The 21,997-nt window shown below is 57.1% G+C and overlaps 1 protein-coding gene across 4 annotated transcripts in view; it reads right to left on the bottom strand.

Annotated features, from left to right (window-relative positions):
• Positions 1–21,997, bottom strand: part of NHSL2 (NHS like 2) — a 175,333-nt gene that overhangs the window by 62,798 nt on the left and 90,538 nt on the right. Inside the window, exon 1 of one of the 4 annotated variants that reach the window (XM_039488720.1) lies at positions 7,204–7,358. The exons of the other annotated variants lie outside the window; for them this stretch is intronic. Coding sequence (XP_039344654.1) covers positions 7,204–7,267 — 64 coding nt within the window. The 5' untranslated portion in view covers positions 7,268–7,358. Of the gene's footprint in view, positions 1–7,203; positions 7,359–21,997 lie in introns of those variants that run through there. 4 annotated transcript variants of the gene reach the window in all.

Raw genomic sequence — 21,997 nt, 5'->3', positions numbered from 1 at the left:
TTCCACCACAGATTGGCCCAGCAAAACCCCAGCTCCAGAGACCTCCCATGTTTGACCTTCAGCCCAGACTTTACCAATGACCCTTATCTCTATAAATGAGCCAGAGCTAGGGTGGCCAACCCTCCCAGTTTCGCCAGGAGTCTCCTGGAATCGGGCTCTATCTCCCGGAGGTTAATGAAGCCAAACCGGGAGATTTTAAGCCACTAAATGTCTGGCAGCGCAGCGGGGCTAAGGCAGGCTCCCTGACTGCCCTGCCCCACTCCCGTAAGCAGCTGGCTTGTCTCTGTGGCCCCTGCGGGGGGAGGTAATAGGGGGTCTCCATGCGCTGTCCTCCCCCCGAGCGTTGACTCCACAGCTTCCATTGGCCGGCAACTGCAGCATGCAGCGCCTCCCTGGCCCCTCTCCGAGGGGCCACAGCTGCTTCTGGGAGTGGCATGGGGCCAAGGCAGGCAGGCAGGCAGGCAGGCAGGGAGCCTGCCTTAGCCCTGCTGCACCGCCGACCGGGAGCTGACCGAGGTATGCACCTCCCAGCCGGAGCCTGCACCCTGCACCCCCTCCTGCACTCCAACCCCCTGACATTGCCCTGAGCCCCTTCCCAGAGCCAGCACCCCAAACCCCCTTCCACACCCCAATCTCCTGCCACAGCCCTGAGCCCCCTCCTGCATGCAAACTTCCTCCCAGAGCCCGCACTCCGACCTCCTGCCCCAGCCTGGTGAAAGTGAGTGAGGGTGGGGGGGCGTGAGCGATGGAGGGAGCGGGGATGGAGTGAATAGGGCGGGGACTCAGAAAAGGGGCAGGGGTGGGGCAAGGGTATTTGGGTTTGTATGATTAGACATTTGGCAACCTTAGCCAGACCTCACCCCTAGATCTGAACAACTTTCAACCAGAAGCCTCATCCTGTAGGCCAGAAGCCAGCCACAACCGGTTTGGCCATAGGCAAATTAGTGCACCTTAGCCCATAACAGGAGTGATGTGCAGTGAGGATGTGCTGCTGGGTGGGGAGCAGGCAACATTGGTGGCTGTATGGTCACTGCCCCTTTAAGGGGAGTGTTGTAGGTAGAGTATGAAGCACTTAGCAGCTCGAGCTGGTAGGGGGCTGAGCCTAGGCAGGGAGTGGGCTGGGTGCAGCTTGGGAACACCCCTCCCTCTACTTACGCTAACAAGTTGGGCATTAATTTGCCTGTTGCTCAGATCCTGTTAAGAGTCCCTGTAGCTAACTGAAATGCCACAGTTGGCTTATCTGAGTCTGGAGCCACAGAAGCAGACCCTGACTGGGGTGAACTGCCATTGATCCACTGACGTCAGCACATCCCCATGGCTTCACCCCATCTGAGCAGCTGGCCCAGTCAGCCAATGGCATAGGATTATGCCCAGCATGTCTTGTGCTCTTGCTGTGTGAAATGGAAGTGGCATGCATCCTGACCTAGTACTGCAGCCATTAATCAAATTACCTCATTCAGCCCCTTCAAGGGAGCAATGGCCAAAAGCTATGAGGAAGGGGCCTGATTCTGTCCCACGTCCAGCCAGAACCGGAATAGCCAGGTGCAGGGCTGCTGATGGCACCGCAGTGCACAAGTATCGGGCAAGACCAAGTTGCACACTGGGTATTACCAGTGCTGGGATGGGGCAGTTCTGTGCCGCTCTCATTCCGAGTGCAAAGGGAGGTTGTGTATGCAGGGAGCTCCCACTTCTTTGTGCCCTGGTTCTCATCCTCTCCTGTCCCCTGGGCAGGTACCAGGTGCTGCAATCCCCCAAGACGGTAAAATCAAATTGAGCCACTCATCTCCTGTACCCTCTCCTGCTACTCCTGGGTCCACAGACCCAAGGCTTGAAGGATCATTAGGAAATGAAAAGAACAAGATCTGTGCCCTTTTAACTCCTGGAGGCTTTAGGCCTGACTGTTTTTCAACCTGATTTTACATAAGAAAAACCAGGTCTTTGCTGAAGGACCCTGTGGACAACCAGAGAGCTGCAGGATCTCACTGAGCACTGCAGAGGGGGAGTAGTTTTATTCAGGCTGCTTCAAGCGGTTTGTTTTATTATTAGCAGGTTTGTTGCCTACAACTCCTCTCTTGGGAGAAAAGCTCTTCAGGACAGATTCCACCCCACAGCCCTTGGACAGCAAGGAAAGCACTGCCTCAGACCCCTGATCCTCCAAGGACAGCTCCAGCAGAAACAGGCAAGGCAGGACAGGTCACCCTCGTATCTCCAGCGCCAAGCAGCCCCCTTTTCCGTGCGCAGGGAAGGTACCTGTCCCACTGCAGCCAGTCCCTTGTAAGGGATACAGAACAACTCTTTGGGGGTAGGGGGATAACATGTCCTCCCAGGCTTAGCTTCACTTGATTGCTTTGTATAAAAACCAGTTCATTGGGAAACTGGTGCAACTCTGCACAGAGACCAGGCCTCAGTTGCTTGTAGCACGTAATAAAAAGACAGCTGTTGTGTTTCTAACTCACCGCATCATGCTTTCATGGTCACACAGCACAGAGCGACTCAGGCTGTCCCAGCCAGGCCTCTCTGTCCTAGGCCTGGGTTTATTATTGCAGGGAGGAGGCTCTTCCTAGATCTCCCCTTTGCACCCCCTCCTCAGTGGCCAGCAATGCTGTCTGTGTCTCAAGTGCACAGAGAAGACAGAAGAGTCTCTCCCATGCACAGAATCCCCAAATAGCTTTGTGTAGAGCAGTGGTTCTCTAACTTTTGTACTGGTGACCCCTTTCACACAGCAAGCCTCTGAGTGTGACCCCCCCCTTATAAATAAATATATTAAAAAGTGTTTTTCAACACCATTATAAATGCTGGAGGCGAAGTGGGGTTTGGGGTGGAGGCTGACAGCTCATGGCCCCCAATGTAATAACCTCGTGACCCCTGATCCCCAGTTTGAGAACCTCTGGTGTAGAGGAAAGTGGAAGCATGCTAGTGGGGAGGGAGCAGCCAAAAGGGCTGCTTGTCAACCTGTCCATAGAGAGCGGACAGGGGAAGGAGAGGACGTGGGAGCTGCCCACAGGCTGCACTTCCCAGTTCCCAAGCGGCATGTACCCCACCATGCCAGTACCAAACCAGCCAGCAGTGAAAGCCTGGCTTCTCCTGTCATGATGGAATGGGGGAGGATGACAGATGTGTCGGGCATGGGCCACACGCCAGCCTCATGGCCTAGCGGCAGCACAGGCCCTGTACTGCCATGCTGGAGACCAGGCTCATGGGCAGGGACTTGGGTGAGGGGCTGGATGTATGGCATGGAGCCCAGGCTGGAGTCACTGTTCAGGATCCCAGTGCCCTGTGGGATGGGAGGTCTCAGTACAGATCCTAGATGGCAGGTGTCCCTGGCACAAAACCACCACTGGCTGTTTTGTCAGTCTTGGCAGAGGCTGGACTCCCCTCTCCCCCTAGAGATGCCTCCAGTCATGGCTGAGGTGCACTGGCAGGGCAGTGTGTGGGCACGATGGGGGTGCACCCCCATCACTGGACAGCTGCTCTGATGGGCAGCACTGTATCTGCCCTGCCACGAAGGAAGGGTCCCCCAAAGAAGGGCTGTGACCACAGTCACTGCTGAGCTCTGCCCTTGCAGAGATGCTGGCTGTGGCTGACTAGGGGAGCTGCAGCCCCTGGACTGCTAACACGCTGCAGGGAACCCGAGACTCCAGGAAGATGGTGCTTCCCCGCGAAAAAAAAAAACAAAAAAAAAACCTTGCTACTGTCACGGCAATGCAGGTTCTTCTGTCCCCAAGGGCAGCATAAAGAAGTTGTGTGTTAGAGGAATGAGGCTGGGCAATCGGACCAAGGGATGCGACACGTGGGATCAGAAAGAGCTTGGGAGGGCAGGGCAGACACCTGACCCCGCATGCAGCTGCTGCAATAACATTGATCCCCAAGTCTATAGCAAAGGGCTCTGCCTGAATGTCCTGCCTCCCTCCCCTCCCCAGCCCTGCAGCTGCCTCTGGGGGATGCAATGGCTGTCACCAGCATGCAGCACCTCTGCCCAGCAGTGCAGGACAGGAAGAGACTGCCATTACCCAACAGAAAGGGAAGTGGGGCCTGTGGGGAAGAGCACGCAGAGTTAGCACCCAGCTGTAAGGACAATCGGCTGGAAGCCATTAGCAATGCCCAGCACTCAGTCATCCAGAGCACCCAGGGCAGATGCTCTATTGCCTGCACTTTCCCAACACCCCCTCCCCACCCCAAATAACACAGCCCTGCACTCCCACCCCAGCCCAGGAGGAGAGCCAGGACATAGGGGCTGCAAACCCTGTGCTCTGGGATCCCAGCATTTACCTCCCACGGGCCAGGCAGCCAGCCAGTGCCTCAGACACATACACCAGTCTGGTAAGTGAGACAACACCCAGCCTAGAACACCCCACTCACAATGCACACACACCTTTCCAACTGGCCATCACACAAGCACCCCCGCCACTGGTGATCACAGAAACTCCTTGCTCAGCCCTTGCACTCCCCAGTGCAGATCCCACATACCCAGCAGGAACGTACCTGCCTTTCAGTGACATTTGGGTCTCTTTCATGGAGCCATATTCTCCCTTTTCTTCAGTTTATTGTGTAAGCTGTTTCAGGGCAGAAGCCCGGAGTCCCAAGAACCTCCTGGCTCACGTGCCCTCAATGCTAATAGCGCCACCCTCCTCTCAGCAGCAAGGAGGCACAGTCCCATAGCTATTAAGAGCTTCCTTCTCTTGCCTCCCAGCTCTGGATCCTCCCAACACGATTTCAGCTCTGACTCCCACTCCATCCCCTCTGACTGCTCCATATCCCCCTCCATTCCATAACCCCCTCCTCCTCGTGCCCCACAGACCATGGGTCACAGCGGAGACCATGGGTCTGTGCTCCTATTCATCTGGACACAGGAGTCCCTGAGTCAGTCACTGTTGCTCTCCTGGTCACAGTGCTGCCCTGTACTTTACTGCACATCCACACAGTACTGACAGTGCAGTGGCACAAGCCATGAGTGCAGGAGGGAGCCAGTCCCTGATTCAGAGCTCTCAGACCCCCACCCGTGAGCCTGCTGTAGCGCTAGCAGATGAGTGGAAATGCATGCTCGGCAGGGCTCCATGCCATTTTCACAGCTGCAGCAGAGTAATTACATCCCAAGGGGCTGGGAAACACAAGCAGGCACTTGAAGGAGAAGGAAAAACCTCATGCTCCTGGCCAGGTTCAGCAAGCAGCACTGAGCTACAATCCTGGGGCATGGGGGCAGCACTAGAAAGCAGGGCAAGGACTACAGCAGTGCTGGCCTGCACAGCCAAGCACCAGCCCCATCACCTGGCTGAGGAGGACAGTTCCACAGGGCCGGAGGGCAGCACAGCTGGAGAACCCTGCACCATCCATCAGTGCAAGCCCTGGGCGCCAAATACATCCCCAAGGCACAATGGACAACCCAGGGGATGCACCTCAGCAGCTGCATGAAGCACTATTTGCTAGTCTATGCCCACTGATCTCTCAGCTCCTGCACAGATCAGACCCCTGGCCCATCCAGCCCAGTAGCCAGCTCCGACAATTCCCGATCAAATTGCTGACACAGCTGGACTGGAAACCTGCCTCCTGCCAAGTGACCAGACTTCCATGTGGTCTGCCCTGGACCCCACCAGCTGCCACAGTCAGACCGGACCCCTGGTCCATCCGCTCTGCCGCCCACCAGCTGCCACATCAGACTGGATCCCTGGTCCATCCGCCCTGCACCCCACCAGCTGCCATGTCAGACCGTATTCCTGGTCTACATAGCCCAACGTTCTGCCTCTGGCCTGTACCAGAACATGAAGGAGCACCCCACAGAATCCAGAGCAGCTGGACCCTAAATATGAACCCTCATTTAGCTGGAACATCCAAAATCCTGAGTGTCCACAGCACAGTGCTACCCACAGTAACTAAAGCTAACTAGCCAGACCAACTGCCCATTGACAGGGCAATGCTGGAGCTGAATGGACCTGGCTGGGCTCTGGTGGGTTCAACCATCCCATTTCTAGCTCTGGTTCTAAGCAGCCTGTATTATTCCCCGCCCCACCAACCATCTGGCCCTGAGATTTTCCCATTGCATATGCAGGAAAGGGGCTCTGGGAGCAGCTGCCAGTTCCCAGCCAGACAGGACACTCTCCAAGTGGTGCTTCGCTGCACTTGCTTGCTGCTCACACCACATCCCGGCTCTGTCCCTGCCCGCTAGAATCAGTGGGGCAGAATGAACACAAGTTATGGTGTGTCAGCATGGCCACAGCCCCCAGTGCAGAGGCCACTCTGGAGACAGCAGCCCATTGGAGAGATGGAGGTGAGCCAGGCTGAGGGCAGGTGGCTTCCCCACCCTGGCTGCCAGTGAAGTGAGGGCTGCTCATGGAGTCTCGGCATGATTAGAGGGGCAGCAGGAAGCAGAGGCAGTTTGTACTCTGGGTGTGTGACTCACTCACTGCACCTGGATCCAGGACTCTCCCCACTTCCCCTGAGAGAAGAACACCCAAGGCAATGGGCCATTATTACTGTCTACTCAGTAGCTCCGCAGTGTCCCCAGGAGTGGGGGCTTCCAGTCTCATTTACCTGTTGCCCTGCAGTGGGGTGATGTGCTGTGTGTGCAGCTGCGGACCTGGATGTTCATGCTTGGCTCCAAAGCTGCCTCTGGCATCAAGTTCACCTCGCTATCCCAGCTACTCACCACCAGGTGCAGCCCTCAGCACACAGAGCACCATCCTGCCCAGGACTCCAGCCCAGTTCTGAGTACCCCCCAGAACAGCTTTATAGAGAGGGGCTGGTTTGTGCACACCAATGCCCCCCTTGCCCTGCCAAGGGAACCCCTGGATTAGGACCCAATGACATGCCACAAACCCCAAAAGCTGTTGGCAAAGGCAGAGAGACAGCTGCCTCCCTGTGCTGCATCCCCCACACCAGCGGTCAGAACCAGCCTGATGGCTTCGAAACTGCCTCCAATATGCAGGCCAGGTTCAGTGATTTCTGCCCTGGGCCCAGTCCAAACAGGGGGACGCCCCACCAGATTCAGAGTCTACTCCAGAATCCTTGGAGGAGCCCCAAGTCCATGCTGCCCCACTGGAGAGCAAGATGCCCCTGTATGTGCCATGTCCAGTGCCAAGCTCATCACTGGCACCTAACCAAACCATCCCCAACACTCCAGGGTTCTCTGGTGCCCTGCCCGTACTCCTCACCAAACGCCGAGCTGGCCTCCACCCCAGTGGCATGGGGCTCACCGCGATGCCATCCTACCTGCCCTATGCCGGGAAAGGACCAGCGACTCGGACCAGTCCATGGTCGCACGACAGCTGCCCATGACTCCACATAAAGTGCTGACCCCCTGCGGCAGAGCAGGGATTATAGGAACATTCGACCAAGCACGACAGAAGAGTCTGCACCGGAGACCCCTGGCCACACCCCACGACTCGGGTCAACTCTGCTTCCAAACAGTGCCTTTGCTCCAGCCAGGCGCGGAGAGGAGGGGGGGGTCCCCCAGCTGTCCCCGGCAGCCAAGGCTCCTCTGGCTGGGGGTCCCCACGATTCCGCTCACAGGCTCGAGGGCATTTGCCTCTGGTGCCCACTGGGTCCTGTGTCATAAACACCTCGAGGGGTGAACTTCCTCTGTCTCCCCGCCCTGCTCCAGCGACAGAGGGAGGAAATGGCCAGGAACCGGCTGTTGGAGTCAGTTCCCTGCAGCCCATTGTCCTGGCCCCATCCCCTCTTCCTTCCCAAGTGCACAGGAGGCTGGGGGAGGGGCCTTGCTTTGCAGTCTCTCCCTCCCTCCCCCAGCCCTTCCTCCTCAGACACATCTGGACCCTGCTTTGGGTTGTTATCTCCAGGCAGAGAAACCCCTCCCAGGGTCCCAAGCTGGAGCCAGCCGCTGCGCGAGGCTGAGCCTGACCACAGTCCTACTCTGATAGCCAGATGCCCAGCCACTGGGAATCAGGGAAGCTCCACCCACAGCACAGAGCTGCCCCTCACCTGTTCCCCTGCCACAGCCACATCAAACCTCCCATCCGAAGCAGCACTAAGGGGCTGGCCCAGCCCGCAGCAGAGGATCAGGGATGCAGCCTGCTCTGCTTACCCCAGGGCTGCCCCCAGGGCCAGTGCCCACAGGACAAGGAGCATGCCCCTGAGATCCCCTGCGCCATGGACAGCACCACCCCGCTGCAGCACTTCCCTAGCAATGTCAGCAGAGGGGTTCACATGTCAAACAGTACCGTGCCCCAGGACATGGTTCCCATGTTGCAGATGGGGAAACCGAGGCACCGAGGGGCAGGGACCTGCACAAGGCCACACAGGCAGAACTGGGACTAGAACCCAGGACTCCTCACACCCCTACTTGTGCCTCAGTCAGGAACCCCCCTTTCCCTCCTCTGTCCTATGGCTCCAAGCTCACCTGAGGCTCTGCAGCGAAGAGATGCTCTCAGGTAGGGTGACCAGACGTCCCGATATTATCGGGACAGTCCTGATTTTAACACATTTGTCCCGCATCCCAACTGCACATCAGTCAGGACGCCCTTTGTCCTGATATTGGGGACCGCTCACCATCACCGCCAAAGTCCAGGGGCTGGCGTGACGGCGCTTCCTGGGGAAGCTCCCGGCAGCGCATCCGCCCGTCGGCAGGAGCCTGCAGTGCTGGCGGCCCCTAGGCACAGAGGCAGAGGGGGTCTCCGCATGCTGCACCGGCTCCCTCCTGCCCAATCAGAGCTGCAGGGGCGGGGCTTGCAGGCACCGGCAGCGAGCCCTCTCCCTCCCCCGCCCCCCGCCCCTAGGAGCCAGAGGGACCTGCTGGATGCTTCCCGGGACCCGCCCCAGTTAAGCACCACCAGAATTCCCCACCTCACCCCCCGGCAGGTCGCTCTGGCTCTTAGGGTCGGGGCCCCGTGCACGATACACAGCGCCGAAGAGCGCCGCCCCGGGTCCCGCCACCCCAGGAAGTGCAGTGAGCCAGCACGGCTGCGAGCTGGGGAAGAAGCCCACCCTGAAGCGGCGGTGCAGCACCACTGGGGGAACTGCTGCCACCTGGCTCTGGGTGGCTGGAGGGGGCCCCAGCACCACCCCGCCCTGCAGACCACGTAGCTCCGCTCCCCACTCACCACGCAGACAGTTCCCTGCAGCGTGCGGGCTCCGTTCAGTGCTGGGCACCGCATGCGCCAGCAGGGTAAATAGCTCCCTGGCCCCTGCCATGCCGCCCCCACGCAGCCACCCCGCCCAGGCTGCTGCCCGCCAGCAGCCATGACCCAACAAGGGCATTTGGCCGGGGATTGCAGTCTTCAGCAGCTGGAGGCGGGGAGGGCACCGAGGAGTCTGTGGCAGAGAGCAGGAATGGGTGGTGCCGTGATGTGGGGCAGTTTCCCATGTGCACCCCCCCACCCCAACTATCTCCCTCAGCATGGGTGGGGTGGTTATAAAGCCAGGTGGGAGAGTCAGTGGCCACTTTGGGTGAGTCTGCACCACAGTTTAAGTGCAGGGTTAGTGGGACTTGAGTCAGCTGAGCTGTGTTAGGGAGCCCTGGGCTTAGAGTGACCAAAGGTCCCAATATTAGAAGCTGTGTCTTATATAGGCAATTCCCCGCCCCTACCTCCCCGCACAAAAAAAAAAAAGGGCAATTTTACACTTGCTATCTGGTCACGCTACTCTCAGAAGACTGGAGCAGGACTCTTGCATGGAGGGGCAACTCCCTGCAACTCAGGCACCAGGCTCTGGGTGCTGTCTTATGCGGCAGGAGTTTGGTTGGGGATACAGGAAATGCTTTACTCCCTCCTTGAGTCTAGGTCAAAGTTCCACAGAGTAACTGTTACCCTCCCCCTCCCAGCTGCTGGGAAATGCTTCCTGACCTGTGGCTCTCCCCCAAGGAGCCCATTGCCAGCTCCCAGAGCCACAGGTTAATGCCAACCCTTGGAACTGGAGACCTCCCAGTGCCCCAAAATGCTCCTGCTGACTCCCAAGGCCATTTGTCTGCACCCAGCTGCCACAGCGATGGTGCCCTAGGCAGGGGCTGGGTGCTGAGCACCCTCAATCCCAAAAGTCAGTGGGAGAGGAGGCTGCTCAGCACTGTGTGCGCGGGGGATGGGGTGGGGAGCAGCAGTCAGGTGTCTATGTGACTGGCACACAGACATATGTGATTCCAATGTGGGGAGTCACATTTCAGCTCAACCACCCCTTCCCTTCCGAGGGGTTCAGCCCCTTTGGCCACCCCAGTTTGTCCCACCCTATCTGCACATGCCTGACCTCCTGCGGGCTGTCCATGGCGCAGGAGGGAGCAGGGAGCACCACAGCGCTCGCTTGGCCAGGCTGGCTCAGGGCTCCTGCTCCATGGGTTATTGGCCTGCAGAGCATGAGGCAGCCCCTAGAGCAAGGGTGGCCAACCTGAGCCTGAGAAGGAGCCAGAATTTACCAATTTGCCAAAGAGCCACAGTAATACATCAGCAGCCCCCCAGCAGCTCCCACCACCCTGCTCCCAGAGCCTCCCACTCACCCGCAGCCCCTTCGATCAGTGCCTCCAGCTCCCTCCCCCACCTCCCGATCAGCTGTGGCATGCAGGGGGCTCTGGGGAGGAGGAGCAAGGGCACAGCAGGTCAGGGGAGAGGGTGGAGTGGGGGTAGGGCCTGTGGCAGAGCCTGGGGCTGAGCAGTGAGCGCGCGCACACACACACACACACGTTGGGGCCTGTAGCTACCAGCCCCAGAGTCGGTGCCTATACAAGGAGCCGCATATTAACTTCTGAAGAGCTGCATGTGGCTCCAGAGCCACAGCTTGGCCACCCCTGCCCTAGAGAGATGTAGGCACCACCTTCGACCCTTCGACCTCCATGCAGCTCTGGAGTTGGGAAGTTCAGAGACCTGCCAAAGCCTTAGGCCTCTGCCTGGAGCATGCTGCTGGGGGGTTGATACCTGTCGAACCCTTAGCACAGCTGGTGCTGGCGACTTGCCCACTTGGGAGAACCCCAGGGGCTCTGCCAGCCAGGCTGTCCCTTCACGCAGGGTGGCAGTCCCAGCCCCCCTCCAGTCACTCCAAAGGCATGCTGCAAACGCAGGGCCATGACCCAAATGGCCCTGTCCTAGGTGTAATCCAGCCGAGGGAGGAAGCGGTTGGAGAAGCGTGCAGCTCTCAGAGGAGAAAGACCCAGAGCTCTGTGGGGCAGTGAACCAAGCCCTCACTCTTCATTAGCCCCACATCACATGGCCCATTTGCCACCCCCCAGACAGCCAGACAGGGTGTTCAGCTGGCTCCCTACCAGCAGCACCCAGCCTGCAGGCCCCTCACCCCAGAGTGACTGCATTGCAAGGGGCACTGAGCACTGGGGAGGGAGCCAGACTACCAGCCCTGGAGAAGGAAGGCCTGTGAATCCCTAGCGCAGGGACAGCACAGGCAGGGCACACTCTGCCTCCCTCCATGGCTTTTCTGCTGAGGAATCACGCCTGGGGAAGTAGGAGTCCCGGCTCTGGAGCTCGTTCAGTCCTTGGTCTCTCTGTTGATGCTACCCCCAAAGAACCTGATTAGTGCCGGCATGAGGTATGGCTGGAGACTGCTCCAGCGCAGCTCCCACAGAGCTCAGAACAGCCCTCCAGTGGAAGCCAGCCAGTCACTCTAGGCCAGGCCCAGAGCCCATTCCCAATCTCTCTTTGCACTTTCGCCTCCTACAGCCCCTCAGCTTGGGGTGGGGGTGGGGGTATCAGGAACGAGCCTGGAGTCTTCTTGCTGGAAGAGCTGGGGAACCCCAGCTCAAGCTCCCAGCAAAACAAACAGCTACATCCAACAGCAGCTAGGTCTAGGTCCAAGCCCTGGGCCAGGATCTGAGCACCAGCTGCGGCTCATTAGTAGAGAAGAGACCGAATCCAAACACACAGCTCAAAAGCCTCCCTTGGAGGGGTGCTGAGTTGGGTCAGGATTCCAGCTTGCTGCAGCCAGAGTCAGACCTGGGGTTTGGTTGCACCCAGTAAAAAGGTTCCCCTTCCCCTCCCCCCACTTTCATTTGGGGTAATCTGCTTCCCGCTCTGCTCTGTGCAGTGAGAAGAGAGGGGCATGGACCTTGACAGCTCTGTATCTGTCAATCACTTTCATAGCAGAGATGTAGAGGATGGGCATGGAGCACATCACTCACATGTGACTGAGATCCAGAGGGACTGATAAATGGGTGTAGGTTAAGCGATGCAGATTCAGATCCTTTCACGGGGCACGTGTACTTTTTAGTGTCATTTCCCTTTAAAAGTGAGACAACAGCCAGTTGGGAGGGGGTGCAGGAAGGGTGACACACACACTGAGCTCTCAATCACTCTTCTGGAAACTTTGTATTTGTTCTTTCTTGGCTACTAGATATCCCCGCCAGGCAGAGTGTGCATGCTTAGCTGTTTGTGTGTACAGGCAATACAAGCTTGGAGGACCCACAGCTAGGTGGGGACATGGGAACAGGCTGCACATGCTGGAAGGTGCGAGCCAGAGAATTAGAGAGAAGTTATTTGGGGTGGGTCAGGAGGGTGGAACTAAAAGGAAATTTAGGCCAAATATTGGAGAAGTCCTACCCGGCCGAGGGGCAGTCTTTCCAGGAGCTTCAATGCTTGGGACAGTTCAAACTAGGCTGGACAATGCAGTCCCCTGGTATAGTCAGGGATCCTCCTGCACTGGCAGGGTCAGGAACCAAATGGGCCTTTTCCTTTGCTAATTTCAGTGGTGCCCCCATGCAGGGCTGACTCCTGCTTCCAGTCCTGCCAACACCACCAGCTCCTGCTGCCTGGGATGACGCTCCCATTTCATAACTTGGGCAGTGAGTGCCTAGTCCCTGATTGCCTCGGGCTGGGTGCTTGGTCCCAGCGGGCACAGACCAGGGAGCCGCCTTCTCATGGGGCTTTTTGCTACCAAGTAGCAAAAAAAACCAGAAGTAGTTTTGAACTCTGACCAACTCCTCTATCTTTAGGCTGCCCGAAACCTGCCCTGATCCTGCCACAGCCACAGACCAATCTCCCAGCTGTGAGGCCAACAGGCGACATTTCCAAAAGCACCTAAGTGATTCAGGTGTGTAAGGCCTGTTTCCAAAGAGACTTGGGCACTGCAACACCTACATCTCATTGGCTTTAATGGCGGCTAGGCCTTTCAGTGCCCACGTCACTTCTGAGATTGGGATGTGGATTCTAAGTTACGCAGGTACTTTGAAAATCAAGCCCAGTGCTCCTTTGTTTGTGAGTTTCAGAAAGGAGCCAACTTGGGGGGTGCTGACAGAAACTCCACTGCAACCTGAACCGGGGGGTGGCTGCTACTTCCCCACAATGAGCGGGAGAAGAGGCGCCAGGGCATCACATCTCCCAGAGAGCCGGGATTTAAGGCACCACAGATTCAGCAACCCCCCGGCCACCCAGCCCCAAGGGACATCCTGACTCAGCTAGGGACATGGGTCATCTCATCCACACACAAATTCAGCTCCCATCTCTACGCTGACAGCTCCCAGCCCTACCTCTCTTCTCCAGACCTGGCTCCTTCTGATCAAACTGCCATCGCAGCCTGTCTCTGATGGCTCCTCAGGGATGTTTAGCTGCCCAATATGGCTGAAACAGCTCTTCATCTCCTCCAAGCCCTCCCCATTCTGTCTTGCTCAATCACCGTGGACAACACCACAACCCTGCCTGTAACATGGGTGTCATCTTTGCCAGGGCCTTTTCTCTAGGTCCTCACATCCACGCTATGTCTAAGCTACGCCTTTCCTAGCCATCCGCACAGCTAAAACCCTCACCCAGGTTCTTATCTTGCATCTCACCCACTGCAACAGCCTTCTCTCCAGCCTTGACCAATGATGCCCACTCATCCCCGTTCAGAACGCTGCTGCAAGGATCCTTCTCCTAGCCTGCAGCTTTGACCACGTCATCCTCTCTCTGCATCCCTCCGTGGGCTCCCCCTTCTCCACTGCATCAGACAGGAGCTACTTGTTTTCACTTCCAAGCACCTCCACAGACTATCCCCACACAACCTCTCATCATGACAAGGCTCACCTCCAGCCAAGCCATGAACCCAGCCTCCATCACTCACGGGTTACATGTTCAAACAAGCCCTTTATGCTTTCCCCCCTGCTGTGCCCACATCTGGGAGGAGCTCACTGTAAACATCTGCAGAAGTGATCCCTTCTCTTCCTTCAGATCCCGCTCCCAGCTTTCCTTTGCCATGATGCCTACTCGAAGCTCTCAGGGGTAGACAACATCTTTCTGTTCTGTTTGCACAGCACCTAGCGTAATGGGGTCCTGCCCCATCACTGGGGCTCCTAGGTGCTACAGTAATACAAAGAAATACCGGTGTAGTGGCTGAGGTGTGGGGAAATACGGGCAGAACCCATTTCCCATGGACGCAAGTTATCCAGGCCATAGTTTACATGTGACCATCACAGCTCAAACAGTTTAGCTAGCAGGATCTGCACCAGTGTGGGACACGAAGTGGGGCTCTTGTCCTGCAATTCATCTGGACATAGACTAGGGACTGGAACTGGATTCCTTTGCCCACCTGGAATGAATTCTCAGCACAGCCCCTGCTTGCTGCTGACTTAGTGTTTTCTGCCATATCCCCAGCATCCCTCCACAGGTTACGGCAGGCCTGGCACGCCACGTAGCTGCAGGACTGAATCTTCCTTGCTGCTCTTTGTTTGTTTTCTCTGAACCAACTAACATGACAAGCAAAATGTCAAAAATACAGAGAAGGGAAGCGGCTCCCTGGATGCGACCTCTCTGCAGGGCTCACAATGCAGTGCCAGAATTCCATTTCCAACCCTGCACGAACCGTCGTGCTCCATAGCTGAATGGTTTACCTTTGCAATCAATCTCTTAGAATTGACCGACCCTGCGCCCAGGCAGCAAGCGAACACTGCAGCGCGTCCTCAGACAATCAGGCAGAACACACACATCACCTCCCGGGCACCACCACCTTCTTCGGTCACTTTTTGCACACATTTGCATGAGCAAAACATTGTCCTCAAGGAAGCCTGTGGAAACTGAAAGCATCAGGCATACTTGCACATGAGGGTGTGTGCATCATTATTCACAATGGCCGTGTTCCCCTGGCCAGCTTAAAAATTCTTAGCAGGCCTGGCAACCCTCAAATTGGGAAGTGGAAACAATACCATGCAACTCTGTGACTAACCTCACCACACAAATATTCAGCAATAGTGGCAGTGAAGAGTTCACAAGCATTCCATGGGCTGAAATAGGTTTGCACAGCCACTTGTGGATTAATCAACACATCCGTGAAACCAAAGCCTGTTTGGGGCTAATTCATCCCATGAACTACTCACTGCAAACAGTCTGGGAGAAAGGCAGCTTTCCCTAATCAGCCCCAGCACACACTAGCAAATCCACAAACAAACAGCACGCATGACATCAGCCACAGAACCAGGCCACAAGCTCCAAAACCAATGGCTTTTCACTCAGCCTCTTTCTCTTTGCAGGCCTCCAGCGACTAGAGGGAGACAGATTCTAGCCAGAGCAAGCAGAGCTGAGTCCAGTGGAAGGCAGCGATGCACGTAAATTATTTGATCGGGTTTGGCTCTCGGGCCAATCTCTATTCCAGCCTGTCTGCAGAAGCTGTGCCATCCAGGACCCTGACGCAGGAGAGAAGTTCCAGGTTCGTACAGGAGAAGTGAGAAGGAGAGGGAGCCTCTGCAATACAACAGATTGGTGTGTGGAACCTCAAAGGGAGGTTCCTGCAGAGCTGATGCAGAGTCAAGCTGATACAAGGACTCCTGCAGATCCACACAGCATCCCTGGTAACACTAAATCCCTTATAAGAACTGTCCTTCGGCACTCCCGCTTCACAAAGCACCCTAGGAACCATCCAGGCATCACAGAGGAATTTGTGAAAAACACTAAGAAATTTAAGGAGACTTACACACGCACACCATTCCTGGTGAAGTGGGGAGGAGCTGTGGGTATACTAGGCTATCAGGCCCTGCACCAATCTGTGATGCTTGTTACAGACCTCTCTCTACTGGATACTGAGGACACATGGGGAGGTGGAGAATGGAGATGGGCAGAGTTAAGGTTACCAGAGGGTCTCAAACAGTGATGTTTGTTTAAGGTGTTACGCTAACTTAGAGTGTCCTGGCTTTCCAACTTAGGTTTTTAACCCCAATGCATTCTTGTAAGGCCTATGCTTTACCTTTAGTTAGGATATGTATTTAACAACGTCAGCTCACCTTGTGGAGGCTGTGTCTGAGCATGTATTCCTGGCTAAGCCAGCCATTACTGGGGAATAGCTGTAAACATGAGTGGCAATAGTGCAGGGGTTCTCAAACTGGGGGTCGGGACCCCTCAGGGGGTCACGAGACTATTACATGGGGGGTCATAGAATCATAGAATATCAGCGTTGGAAGGGACCTCAGGAGGTCATCTAGTCCAACCCCCGAGCTGTCAGCCTCCACCCCAAACCCCGCTTTTCCTCCATCATTTATAATGGTGTTAACGTGTTTTTAATTTATAAGGGGGGTGGGGGCTCAGAGGCTTGCTATGTGAAAGGGGTCACTCGTACAAAAGTTTGAGAACCACTGCAATAGTGTAAAAACTCCTTCCTGCATTGCCCTCTGTCCTGGAGTGAGGCATGCACAGAGGAGCTGTCTGCAGAGGCTGTTGTGCACTTCCACTCCCCCCCCCCCCCATAAAGGACTTTAAATGTAAGGGATTAAGCCATGGCTAGATGCAGATGGCCTGCTCAGTTCTACCAGTGTACCTCCACTGACCGCAATGGTACAGTTCCGCCCCAAAGTCTATCATTCAGCCGAGCAGCCAGCCCCATGTGCTGTCAGGTCAGCAATCTCCAGCCTGCTCAGCCAAGACATCTCAAGGCTAGGCAGTGAACTGTGGCCCAGAGCTCCAGCCACAAATGACAGCCTCACGGGCAAAAAACAGCTCTGCTTCACTCACTCACCCATCAGGGCCAGAGACCTGAGGCCTCCACCCATCCCACCAGTCTCCATGGGTCTGTCTCACTTTGGGTGCTCTCAGGACAGTTATGGCCCACCTACACAACAGCTGCAGGTGGGATTCCAAGCTTGGGTAGACATACCCGCGAAAGCTCTGCTTGAGCGCTGAAAATAGCAGTGTGGCCGCAGCAGCACAGGTGATTCAGGCTAGCCTCCTAAGTACGTACCCACGGATCGGGTGGATTGGACTCCGGTGGCTAGTCCAGGCGGCCGCAGCTACACTGCTGATTTTAGTGCGCTAGCGTGAGCAGAATTAGCACATGCACATGGGTGGCAAGTTTGTAGAAATTTTGGTGGTGCCCAGAACCCGCCCCCCCAAACTCCGCCCCCACCTGCCTAAGGCTCTGGGTGGGGTTTCGGGGGGAGGTATGGGGTGCAGGTCCTGGGCTGGGGATTGGGGTGCAGGCTTTGGGATGGAGTTTGGGTGCAGGCTCTGGGCTGGGGGTGGAGGTGTAGGAAGGGGTGAGGGGTGCAGGCTCTGGGCGGGAGTTTGGGTGCTGGGTGCAGGCTCCGGGCTGGGGCAGGGCGTGGGTGTGCAGGAGGGGGTGAGGGGTGCAGGCTTTGGGACGGAGTTTGGGTGCAGGCTCTGGGCTGGGGGTGGAGGTGTAGGAAGGGGTGAGGGGTGGAGGCTCTGGGCGGGAGTTTGGGTGCAGGCTCGAGTTTGGGTGCAGGCTCTGGGCTTGGGGTGGGGCGTAGGAAGGGGAGGTGGGGCACGCTCTGGGAGGGAGTTGGTGGATAGGAGGGAGTGCAGGGTGAGGGCTGTGGGGCTGAGGATGAGGGGTTCATGTTGTGGGGGGGTTGGGGCTGGGGCAGAGGATTAGGGTTTGGGGGGACATGAGGGCTCTGGCTGGGGCTGAGGATTAGGGCACGGGGGGATGAGGGCGCTCAGGGCTGGGGCTGAGGATTAGGGTGTGGGGGGGGGGATGAGGTCTCTGGCTGGGGATGAGGATTAGGGTGTGGGGGGGGATGAGGGCTCTGGCTGGGGCTGAGGATTAGGGCACGGGGGGATGAGGGCGCTCAGGGCTGGGGCTGAGGATTAGGGTGCGGGGGGATGAGGTCTCTGGCTGGGGATGAGGGGTTTGGGGAGTTGGGGAGGCTCAGGGCGAGGGCGGAAGGGCAGGGTAAGGGCACCCTGCCTTGCCATTAGTGAATGGCAGGCGCTAGGACCCTGCGGCAGCAGACAGCAGTTCTGCCGGGAGCCGATCTCCGGCAGCACAGAGCAGGCAGGGGAGAGCCGCGTGCTGTGTTTTGTCAGGCAGGGACGCGGCGCGGCTGGGGGCGGAGGAGGGGGGGCCACAGGCGGGGGGAGGGGTGGCAGGCGGGGGCTGGGACCTGCTCCAGGCAGGGACACGGCGGGGCGGGGGGGGGGAAGGCCCGCGGGGGCCGGGGCCCGATCCAGGCAGGGCCCGGGGAGAGACCCAGCTCCAAATATTGCTGCAGCAGAGCCCCCAGCCCTGAATATTCCTGGAGCCCGGGCACCACACATGTATATAACCTGCTGCCCATGCACATGCACATGTGCCTGAGTGGGCGTTACACTTCCAGCTGCACTGCAGACATGCCCTTAAAGCCCTAGGTCCCCAAGGTGACACATGGTGTGATGAAATGGGAATGTTCTTGATGTGTTCTTTGAATGCTGAGTGGGGAGTGTTGACCTGGGAAGGTTGCAGTGGAGTTTTGCTGGAACTGTCTGCATTGGGGAAGGGAGGATACCTGAGCATGTAACATGAGAACCCAGGAGGGGGAGTTGGAGGCCAGGTAACACCTCTGCCCGGGAAACTGGACAAAGGACACAAAGGCTGGGGGAGGAGCCAGGGGGAGGCTGAGTGAGATGGCTGGAGAGAGCTGGCTGGGAAATGGAGAGGGGTGCCCCGACGAGGCTTGGGCCTCCCAACAGGGCTGTGGCCTCCCTGGGGCCTCCAGATGGACCTAACTAAAGGGGGTCCTGTTGTCTGTACTGACAAGACCTATTTTGGACTGTGTTCCTATCGTCTAAATAAACCTCTGTTTTACTGCCTGGCTGAGAGTCATGGTGAATCGTAGGAAGCCGGGGGTGCAGGGCCTTGTCTCCCCCACACTCCGTGACACATGATAACCAGGGTCACTCTGTGCAGCACTGGATTACACAGACACTGCACAAAGATGCCTGGAGTGTGCAGTCACTGTCCATGCATGCTGTGTGGCTCTGCAATGAGGCCACAGCATATATGCAGGAATGCAGTGTCACGATGCAACCTGAATTGCAACACTGAGGTCAGACACATAGTGCTGGATGTCACTGCCATTCATCTTGGCCATGAAACAACCTTGGGGACATGTCACCAGCATTTCCCTGCCCTCACACTGGTGGACAGGTGGTCACTGCACAGTACTGGGGGGGCGCTGCACGTTACTGAGAGTTCTGGAGCCGTGGTTAGTAACTTCCACAGACCATATTACTGCAACCAGTTACAACAGAGAGATCAGTTCACTACAGAGCCCCTCCCCTTCAAAGCTTTGGCCCTTCCCTGCCAGTCACTTCCTCTTCATAAAGACATAGGAAATTTCACACTAGGTCAGAACATCAGCACAGCCACCCCCGCCGCACCGGCTCAGAAGTTCGGCACAGCCACTCCCTGCCGCACCAGGTCAGAACATTGGCACAGCCACCCCCTGCTGTACTGGGTCAGAAGTTCAGCACAGCCATTTCCACAGCTACCCCCTGCCACACCGGCTCAGAAGTTCGGCACAGCCACCCCTGCCACACTGGCTCAGAGCATTGGCACGGCCATTTCTGCAGCCACCCCCTCCCGCACTGGGTCAGACAGAACATCAGTGCAGTCCACCCCTGCCATACTGGGTCAGACCACATACTTGCTGTTGTCCACATGGTCAGAACCCAGCCTGCGACAGTATCGGGGGGGGGGGGTCAGTTCTGACCTGGGTCCCCCTCAGCCAGCAGGCCTTAGCCCCTTCCGTCCCCACCTCTGCTGGAAAGGAGGCAGGTGACTGACAAGCTCTCTGGGGGACAGACGAGTCAGAACCAATGCATATTTGATGAGAACAAAATGCTGTTTAGGGAGAGCACAAGAACAGGGGCGGCTCTAGAAATCGGGCTGCCCCAAGCAGCGCGGAGCGCTGCGCCGCCCTTCCCCGGTCCCGTGGCGGGTCCCCTCTTCCCGCGGCTCCGGTTGAGCTCCTGCCGGCATGCCTGCGGCAGGTCCACCGGAGCCCGGGACGAGCGGACCTGCCGCAGTCATGCCTGCGGGAGCTCAACCGGAGCCGCGGGAAGACGGGACCCGCCGCAGTCATGCCTGCGGCAGGTCCGCTCGTCCCGGGCTCCAGTGGACCTGCCGCCGGCATGCCGGCGGGAGCTCAACCGGAGTCAAATGCCGCCCCCCCGGGAAACGGCCGCCCCAAGCGCCTGCTTGGCACGCTGGTGTCTAGAGCCGCCTCTGCACAAGAAGCAAGCACAGCACACAGCACAGGCTGCTTGTGTGAGCACAGGACTTCACTGGATAGGGGAGGCCAGCCAAGACATTTCCTACCCTTAGCCAGGACTTTCCCTGGATAGTAGTCAGCTGCAGGTCGGACTTCAGCCATGCATCCTGCCCTGCTGCTCCCAAGATGGATCCTCTCTCCTCTGCTTCTAGGGGCTGGCTTAGGGCTTTCCCCACACTGCTGGAAAAACCTCTCCTAGATCAGGAAACATGTCCCCACCCAACCGGTCCATGGAAGCCTCCGCAGCCCTTCCAGCCTATTTGAGACTGGTTGCAGTCCCACTGCTCAGCCTTGTGATTAAGGTGTTGCAATTACTTGATCTGGTTCTGACCTGTCTGAGGAGGGGACTCACCAAAGTCCTGGTTTCTTCTAGGGACTTGAGGCACTAAGGGCTAACAAGTTTCAATGGCTTTTTACTGAGCAGATAAGGCTTCACCTTCAGCCTAGGTTTTAGGGCGGTACCTTTCTAGGAGGAATGCCTGGGCCATCAGAATCCTAACAGCCTTCCAGCACTAACAGGACTGGGTGTGCCTCAGTTGTCCCCACTTTACATATGAGATGAGTGTGAAAATTCTCTAGGGTCCAGCAGGCAAATTCACAATTACGACTTAGCTAAAACCCTCAGCATAGCACATTGACCAGGATCCAAGGGCAGCTTTGCTGTGAGAAGTTACCCAAAATTAAATCACAGCACTGGGGAGGGGGTCATGTTAGTGGGGGTGACTCCATGGAGTAACAAGTAAAGAGATACAGGTTAGTTTTCTAAATAGCTGGCCCTGCATGCTCCCCAGGGATCTGAGGCAAGCCAGGCCCTTCCCTTCTGCATCTAGCCAGACTAGCCTCCAGCTCCCCCTCTCTCAGCTGTGTGTGGGCTCTGCAGGGCTAGCACCACCAGCCAGGACTCCTAGGCATGGGGTTCTCCCTGAGCCGTCATATGTCCATTCACTAGGTATCCATAAGAGACAGGGCAGCATTTCAAACTCTAAGGATTGGCTGAGCTGAATGTGGAACAGTCTGAGGAGACCTGATCAAGGTTAGCCCAAGCACTGGGCAATGGGCAAGATCTGAGCATGTGCAGAGCGCCTCCTCACATCTCCTGGAGCCAGGGATCAGAAAGAGATGGAGGCAGGATTCCCAAGTTGCTGAATTGCTGAGGTCAGCCCAGGGGAGGGAAGAGAAGCGAATAGACAGGTGCTACTTGTTTTATCAGCCCTGCGTGAAGCAAGGTCAGGGCTAGATGAGGTTGGACTAGTTTGCTAGTCCAAGAGCTCTGCAGTGAATCCCGGTAACCTGCACACAAGCCCCTTGGGGGTAGGTTCTGTCACTGCCTCCTTGCCTGTGAGCCTTTCCAGTGACACAGTGAGTCGGCAAGAGACTTGCACCCACGCAGTGGGGGTAGAGAACTCCATCTGGAGTTTCCCTGCAAATGACCAGTGGGTGCTGAGATACGGACCCCACATCACACTGCACATGTGCAACAAATCCAAGTGCTGCAGTCAGCCCAACTCCTTTCCGAATCGCCACCGCCCCAATGCACAAGTCTTGGTCAGCTCCAAACACATAGGAGAGCTCCCTGAGCAGGCAGCAACAGCAGTGCCTTATCCTCTCTGCTAG

Source organism: Mauremys reevesii, linkage group 9, assembly GCF_016161935.1.
Source record: "Mauremys reevesii isolate NIE-2019 linkage group 9, ASM1616193v1, whole genome shotgun sequence".
NCBI lineage: Eukaryota > Metazoa > Chordata > Testudines > Geoemydidae > Mauremys > Mauremys reevesii.
This window is presented reverse-complemented; position numbering and strand designations above follow the sequence as displayed.